The 9,496-nt window shown below is 33.0% G+C and overlaps 1 protein-coding gene across 2 annotated transcripts in view; it reads left to right on the forward strand.

The window, feature by feature from the left end:
* Nucleotides 1–9,496, forward strand: part of LOC106879957 (succinate-semialdehyde dehydrogenase, mitochondrial) — a 62,243-nt gene that overhangs the window by 7,791 nt on the left and 44,956 nt on the right. For both annotated transcript variants that reach the window (XM_052966515.1, XM_052966516.1), the window contains exon 2: nucleotides 5,858–5,996. In XM_052966515.1, the coding sequence (XP_052822475.1) occupies nucleotides 5,858–5,996 (139 nt within the window). The remainder of the gene's footprint in view (nucleotides 1–5,857; nucleotides 5,997–9,496) is intronic.

Raw genomic sequence — 9,496 nt, forward strand, 5'->3', positions numbered from 1 at the left:
TGAAAGGTTGTTAATCATACAATTTTGTGTGCACATCAATTTAAATAAGAGCTATAACGCGATCCATTGTAAAGACTTTATTAATGACCTATGAACATTTCGATGCAATATCCCGACTCACTCCTGTATGTATAAGATATGGAATATTGTATCTCTTCAGGGTCAGATTTGATTAATTCATAGCAGACAGTAAATAACAGACAACATTAAAAGTTGTCTTTAAATTACATGTGTATAAACAGGTTGAAATGACATGAAACATATTGACACTGCATACAATATTGGTTAAGAAAACCGTTACATAGTAAAGTAAGTAAGTAAGTCAGTAGTGTTGTTAAATTAGGATATTAACCTAAGATGTTAAGTAGTGAAAGAGTAAGGGACACTGTAAATTTCAATAACGACCGTTGGACTTTTGAAAGTTAATAAAACGAAGAAAGAAAATAAACTGCTATATATTATAATAAAAAAATATATTTATAAATTAATGGTCAAAGAGAGGTAAATCTAGTAAATAATATTTATGTAAAATATAATCTACTCAAATGTATATAATCATATCAAATAATTATATTTCATTTTAAGTTTAGAACAGTAATGAGACTTATTTTAAGGTTATGTAAACAAGATAAATTAGAGAATATGAATTATAGATAATAAATGATAATAAGTAAAATAAATTAGGTTACATTCAGATTGCAGCTATCAAAGTTTAAGAAAAATTATAATAAATTAACTTAGTAATGGGGTTCAGATACAATGTTAAAAATAATATCAAAAGAAGGAACGGATTTAATCGATAATGTAAAAAGTAAACAAATATAACGATGTAATCGTTATTATCTCACATATACATATAAATGAAAAATTAAGTAACTATTATGATGTAAAGTAGATAGATGAAAACGACACCATTATATCAAATAATTCATTAGATACTTGAGAAAAAATCCCAACTCACTTAAAAAGTTTTATCTGTAATGTACTATAATAAAAATAAAGTTAAAGTTAACATAAAAAAATTTTTTATCCATGGTCAAATAGATGTAAGTCTGGCAAAATAATATATATTTATAGAATCTAAATAAATCAGTCATTGTTATTAATCCTATCAAATCATTATGTTGTTTTTTTAAAAAAGTATTTATACCAAGAATTTGACACAAATTATCGCCGCTCATAACTTGAAACTATTAAGCTCTAATTTTATTGAAGAGTCTAGTAATATAAATATAGGTAATAATCTGAATTTTCCAGGTGATACAGTTATAGATAATCTAAAAGTCAACAAAAATAATAGTACCAATATTGATAATAACAATAACATAGTAATATCTGAACTTAATCCTAATAGAATTAAATTCCTAAATGGAAATGCAAAAACTAAAAATACTGTATACAAGTGTAATGTTTTAACCAAAAATGGAATTAAGATTTATAGTGGTTCGTCTTTGCTTGAAATCTCGAAAAGAATATCGAATCATTATTCATCATTTAGAGATAGAAAGAAACAAAATAGCACGGCGCTTAGTAGTTTAATTTGGCAACTTAAGGACCAAAATAAGGAGTATTCTTTAGAATGGTCAATTATATGAAAATCTTCCCTTACGACAAGGGCAAAGATTTTTGTTTCCTCTGTAATTTAGAATTGTATTTCATACTTTTTTCTAAGGGTGACCTAGTTAACAAAATCACATATAAAGCTTTCAGATGTCTACATATGAATAAACATACGTTTCTATTTCTTTAATCTATTTTGGAGATGTTAGTTAACTACATACTAGGATATTATTTTAACTTGGTTTAGCTTTAACTACATACCAGGATATTATATTAAATTTGTTTAGCTTTAATTTCATATAACCTTTTCACATATGTACAATGGTAAGTTTGGTTCCTACTTTATTGAAGTTTCTCTTATAATTCTTTGTATAGATGACATTGAAATTTTGGTTGACTGCTTGCTTTATCGTTTTAATCCCTTCATTTATTTAATCTTATTATTATTAAGTTAATGCATATTTAAGATTTTGATGGTTGCTATTTGAGTGTAACCTAATTTAGTTTTACTTTGTAATTTATTATTTATAATCTCTTATTTATCTTGATTACATATCCTTTATTTGTCTCATAAATTATCTAAATTAACTATTGCTTAACCATTTTCTCACACTGTCTCTGATGAAGGGATATAATAAATATCCTGGAAACAGCTGTAAGACCTATTTATAAATGTTCTTAAATCTTCACAGCTTTGGTTTTTTTAATCTCATTGTGAAAAAAATTTATCTATCTATCTATCTATCTATCTATCTATCTATCTATCTATCTATCTATCTATCTATCTATCTATCTATCTATATATATATATATTTGTTTTGCAAGATTCTTGATGTGAAATCATGTGTTGAAACAGATATTGTTGTATTTGGGGATGGTCATGTTGCCAGTTTAGCTAATAAAAACACACGCACTATATATTTGGTGTTAATTTGCTTCAGCTTTATATTACATTAATCGTATTTCAGCCAGAGTTCTTTCGTCACACTTCTGTGACCTCATCAGTGGTCCTTTGCTTTCTTCTTTCTTATTTGTGTGTCCCCCCTTACTAACGATTACCCATTTTGCATTTTGTATTCCTATTGTATGTGTCTATATTTGTGCATGCATATCTCTCTATGTGTGTCTATGTTTGTCTATGTTTAGTAAGTGCATGTGTGTGTATGGGGAGTGCCTGTATTATCTCTATCCTCTGTTTATACATGTTCGTTTAATTTGTTTTTATTTATTTGTTCATGTGTTTATACCTACTTTTTTTTTGTATTCAATTTAATTTTGTCAACGTATGTAGTTATTTAATTCCATTTGTTTATCTGTGTATTGTATTATATTTTGTTCTTATTGTTATCAGTTTATGGGGATTTTATTGTCATATCTTGTGGTTTGTTGGGGGTGTATGCTAGTGTTCCATTCCAGTTTCCTATTCAGGCTAGGTTTATCTAGATAATACAGATAATACAGGCACTCCCCATGCACATTTAAGTGGCAAATATACTTCATGTTGTCGTGCTGCTACTGTTTATACCTCGTTCAGAGATTTATTATTGCTTGTTTACACTTTTTTGAGATCAGTGAATTTTCATCACTGCAAAAAAGATATATGTATTTGCATTGGGACCCCTTCGCATCAAAGATCGGTGATTGTCATACGCTGATGAAGGGTAAATACCCAGAAACCTGGATCTATGCGTATCACGTCAGATCGACGATGAGAGGGATGACTTCCCTTTGCAAATACCAACAAGGCACAGAAAGTGTGTCAATAGCCAGCTGGAGGAGATGTTCTCCTGGGGCTACAAGCTACAGTAGCATTCGCCCTTAGGGGTTAGCTGCATTTAAGTGGCAAATATACTTCACATATATGTATTAACCTATTTAGCTAAATTGATGTAATGATTGCATTGTTCAATTAAATGGAGTTGCATGAAACAATTGTACTGCATTACCTCTGGATATCCTTGTTGCTTGTATGCGACTCCATTTATTTAAGCAATGTGAACATTACATCAAATGTAAAATGCAAATGCAGCTTTACAAAGATATAGAAATTTACTGAAATTTCATTTCAACAGAAGAACATATTTTTATAACCACATTTAAACTCTCCAAGTTGAAACGAAGAATACAAAAAAAACCATTTTGACTTAGCCAGATCATACATGCTAATCTGTATTCTTCCTTTCTACTTGGAGAGTTTAAATATAGATTTTGATTTAGGTACAAGGCTAACAGTTTTGAGGGGAGGGGTTTTGTTGTTATCATCGACCACAGTACTTGACTGGTACTTTATTTCATCAATCCTAAAAAGATGAAATGCAAAGTTGACCTCAACAGGATTTAAATACAGAATGTGAACAGCCAGAAAGAAAGATATTTTGTCTAACTCTCTTAACAACTCACCCAGTAAGAAGCTGAGTAAGGTATATGTTACAGTAACCAGTTTATTTGAACACATGCATTAATATATGAAGAGACTACAACTTTGCATGTAACACCTCTATTTTTTCCAGAACATACTACTGCTGAAATTCTAATGCTGGCACTAGATGTAGAACCAAAAAAAAACTGGAACTTAGAACAAGTACAACTTGTTTGCCAGGAGCCATCCAGTAGGCTATTTGCTCTACTCTTTGAGGCTGAAATATAGGATAGAGGACTGCTTTGATACAAGTTGCTTGCCTGAAGTATAGAAGGGACTCTGAGATACTTTGAGTCCCCACTCCTGTAACGACTACAGCACTAATGAATGGAAATAGATCTGTGTGTAATGTAACCTTTGAAAAAGAAATCTGTTTTTTATTTTTTGTGCTACAAGTTAATTTGTGTTGAAGTTGATATAAACCTAGACATCTAACATTTGGCTGTCATGCATATAGGTCACTATGTTCTCATGTGGTTTGATGTCTTAATACTCTTATTAGCACAATTCTAGTTGAACATAATTGCATGCAAGTTATTGTATGGTTTTAAAACTCAAGGTTGAAATTCGTTGTAGTTCATATTATTGAGTAAGGTGATATCATATCTAGTCTGACATGTTCTTTCCAGCTTTGTGATATGCTTTTCTGGAGGGATCAGATATGTTACTTCACCTGTATTTGCATAAATGTAAAGTAGCATTTAATATGAGTGGCAAGTTTTAAGGATGCTCCTCAGAGAGCTTTCTTTTGATATAAGTTCAATATTATTTAATACACAGACCTGAACTAGGTCTGGATACAATTATTTGGTCGATTAGGGTACCTCAGGCAATCAGTTTTGCTTTTTAAATGTATTGGGTCATCCCATAAATAATGCAGTTTTTTAATACTTCTTTTATTTTTCAAAATTAATATAAACACAGTTCTATTTTAAGCTAAAATATATTCTTCTTCATTTTCTACAATGCTCTTCCATCTATCTGGTAAACTTGCAAGGCTCCTCTTCCAAAATTCACTTGTCCATGACGAAAAATACTCCTCCAGTACTGTTCTGACCTCATCTACAGAATTTGTATTTTTTCTGTCCAAATGATTTTGAAGACTGTGGAATAAATGATAATCAGATGGGACAATGCCTGGCTAAAATGGTGGGTGGGGTAGCTGCTCCAGCCTTTGGAATGTCATCCTCGCTGTATATGACCGAGCTTTACCCTGATGGAAGAACACCTTTTGTCTTGAAACCAAAGATGGTCATTTTTCTTCTACTGCTAACTTAAGCTGCTCACAGTAGACCTCCTTTGTTATCGTTTGGTTTGGGTTTAAATGTTCAAAGTGGACTAAACCTTTCATATCCCACCAAACAGTTAACAACACCTTATGTGAGTGAAGACCTTCTTTAGCTTGGGGTGCTGGTGTGCGTGCGCGCACACACACACACACACACACACACACCATTAGTTGTTATTGTTGTTTATCACCCGGTCAGCTCTGACCCAACAGATCAATGATCAAAAGCATTGCACACATGGTCAACCTACTTTTTACTTTTCATGCATAGTGTATCCTGGAATACATTATCTAATGTGCTCTTCAAGAAAAACAGGATGTGACATGAAGGAGACTAAGGCTTGGGATGGTGATGGTTGGAATACTCTTAAAAACAGACTATATAGTCACAGTTCAAATGCTTTTAAAAAAGGCTGTATTGTCACATATGGCATTTTTAACCTCTGTATTAACTGACGTGGTCTTTAGTTTTTCATGTGAATAGAGGCAAAAAAAAAAAAAAAAACTGGAAAAGTGCTGATTTTCATTAATCTGATAGGTCTGAAAACGTCATTTGTTTATTTATAAATTTGTTTTCCTTTTCCTAACAGATGTTGCCCATTTGCAAAACAGCATTTGGTTTACAGAGACATTTTTATAGAGCAATGTCTTCATACAGCAGTTTTGTCCACAACAAGGCCTATATCAATGGAGAGTGGATATCTTCTCAAGATGGGAAAATGTTTAAAGGTAAATTAATACTACAAAATATTTTAGATGGAATATTTACAATACTGTTTGTATTATTTGCTTTTTGAAAATTATGACCTCATTCTCTTCCTAATTATTTATACACTTGCAATAACATTAACTTATCACCACTTAAACCGTAGACATGAAAGCCTTTTAGCTATGCAGATTGAGATGATCTGAAGACATTCTATTGTTGTCTTAAGTAAACAAATATAATTTGGTCACTTCTTATGGATCTGTTTCAGTACAATCATCTCTCGAAATGATAATCATTCTGAAATAAATTTTCCTTTCAGTTTTGGCTTGGTTTTTACAACTTCATGCCCTTCTTTTATCAACCACTTTAGAATGTATTCAGTGCATTTTATTGTACCACCAACACCAAAGAAGTCATATCCTGAACAAGACAAAATGAATGGTCCTCTTGATCCAACATTGTCTCCATTTGTTAGCGAGGTTGTCTTGTACTCTGCAAAACAAAAGATGCTTTCACTGCTCTATAATGTCCCTGTTTTTACTGGTTAGTGTCACAATGAAGTGGGTAGAAAAAAGAGTAATTGCAAGTGATGAATTCAAGTGACAAGAAGAAAGGAGCCAGGTAACAGGATGAAGGAATGGCAGGTCGATTGATTGAGATGGTAATGGCAAGGGATAATGGGAAAGAGGACAAGGAATGGATAATCATAAAAATTGGTGGTAATTGGTGCTGGATGTAGCTAGCAGCATAGAAAGATAATAGAAAGCTGTGTGATGGATGTAGGTAGCAGTATAGAAAAGTGGTATCAAAAATGAAAATGGAAAGAAAACACAGAACCTTACATATACATATGGATACATACATGCATACAACTCCTTGACACAAAGACAAGTCATTCATAATACATCCATATGAATACACATACATACATAGAGCATTGAAGTGTAACACATGCACGCACATACATATACATTCATACAAATGCATGAGCACATACACTCACACGTCGAGGGTTCCAGTCGATCCGATCAACGGAACAGCCTGCTTGTGAAATTAACATGCAAGTGGCTGAGCACTCCACAGACACGTGTACCCTTAACGTAGTTCTCGGGGATATTCAGTGTGACACAGTGTGACAAGGCTGACCCTTTGAATTACAGGCACAAAAGAAACAGGAAGTAAGTGTGAGAGAAAGTTGCGGTGGAAGAGTACAGCAGGATTTGCCACCATCCCCTGCCGGAGCCTCGTGGAGTTTTAGGTGTTTTCGCTCAATAAACACTCACAACACCCGGTCTGGGAATCGAAACCATGATCCTATGACCGTGAGTCTGCTGCCCTAACCACTGGGCCATTGTGCCTCCACTATAAAATATATAGGAGGTGGTATTAGACATATTGAAAGAAGAATATAAGGAAAGGTAATGAAATAAGGAGGTCAGGTTAGGAGAGAAGAAAACAAATTCGTAACAGCAACAGTCTTATTGTATACCTCAACATAAAAGAAAACAACAAGTGTATGAACAGGGTATTGAAATACAGATTAGAATAATAGATAAAAAGCTTGAAACTCTTGGTCCTTGAATCACTTTGTAACTTCTGCAGATTAAAAGTAATAAAATTTATTTACTCATGGATTGAGTTCTATTTATCCTGTTTCTTCTACCAAACCTAGAATATATATATGATTAGAGATAAAGTAGAGTAGAAAATATAAAATTAGAACAATAAATAAATTAAGTAGAGATGATAGAAGAATGTTAAATATATTAATAAGGTAAATTTTTAGTTGGAGCCTGGTGTTGCCATCCGGTTTCACCAGTCCTCAGTCAAGTCGTCCAACCCATGCTAGCATGGAAAGCGGACGTTAAACGATGATGATGATGATGATATATATATATACATATACATACACCCACATATTTACAGAGATATGCACTCACACATACACACATATCTATACATACACGTATATATACATATATACTCATACATACATAAATATGTATATGCATACACACACACACACACACACACACACACACACACACACACACACATATATATGCACTCTTTGTACCCATCACCCCTAAAAAGAAATTAATACAGATCCATATTAGTCAGTCAATGCCTATTGGTTATTGACATTTTGAATTAGTGTGTTTATACTCTAGAGTTTCAAGGAAAGTATATCTATTCTTAACAGTTTTGTAAAATATTGATGTCTAAATGTACAAATGAATATAACTTCATACACAGATATGCATGTGTGCATACAGTTAATTGTAGATATACATACATGCACACCTATGCCTATACATGCATACACACACACGCAGATACATGTACATGCCTGCACAGACATAAACATATACATACATATTCATGCATTTAGACACACACATATATGAAAATATATAGATGTGTCTACATATACGTCCGTGTATGCACACATATACATATATATCAGCATACATATATACACACACACATTCATACTTATGCATACATACATACACGTACATACATATATACACACACACACACAGAGGCATGCATGCATGCATACTTACATGTCCATGTACACATGTATGTGCATCTGCTTGTATATATATATGCATGCCTACATAAAAACACATACATGTGCACACGCATGTACACGTGTACATACTCATATGTATATGTACATACCTACATATACAGGCATTTGCTCATACACATACACACCATCATCATCATCATCATCATCATCATCATCATCATTTAATGTCCACTTTCCATGCTGGCATTGCTTTGACAGTTTGTTTGAGGACTGGCAAGACAGGGGGCTGCACTAGGCTCCAATTTGATTTGGCAAGGTTTCTACACCTGGATGCCCTTCCTAACGCCAACCACTCCAAGAGTGTAGTGGGTGATTTTTACATGCATCGGGGTCAGTCAGGTGGCAATGGCATTTACCACACTCAAATGGGACTTTTTATGTGCCACTGGCACAGGACCCTGCTTGGATGTTGCTTTTTATGTGCCACTGGCATGTATGCCAGTCAGGTGGTACTGGCATTGCCCACATACATCTATTCATATACATACATATATACATAAATACACATCCGCATACATGCTTAGAATATATCTATACATACCCATAATTAATTACGTATATGTGTGGACACCACACTTCCTGCTTAACACATAAAGTTTCAGCCCCTTTTTTTTAAAGAAAACACAACTCTCAATTCCATGCATCCTAATCTTTCTAACAATTATCTACATGGATTACCATTGAACTTTAAAAGCTCAAAGACAATATAATGTATTGGTATATTTATTATTTTTGTATACATTCTCCCTCTTCTTGAAAATTCCCCATGCAATGAAAGCCAGTTAGAAATCCTTTTTAATCCTCCTTATACACTTCTATATTAAAATATGCTTTCAGTTTAGCATTCTGCCTTATTATTATTTTTTATTTTCCTATTATTTCTCCATGTGCGGCTAACACAACCCCACCATTTACTGACTT

Source organism: Octopus bimaculoides, chromosome 3 (assembly GCF_001194135.2).
Source record: "Octopus bimaculoides isolate UCB-OBI-ISO-001 chromosome 3, ASM119413v2, whole genome shotgun sequence".
Lineage (NCBI taxonomy): Eukaryota > Metazoa > Mollusca > Cephalopoda > Octopoda > Octopodidae > Octopus > Octopus bimaculoides.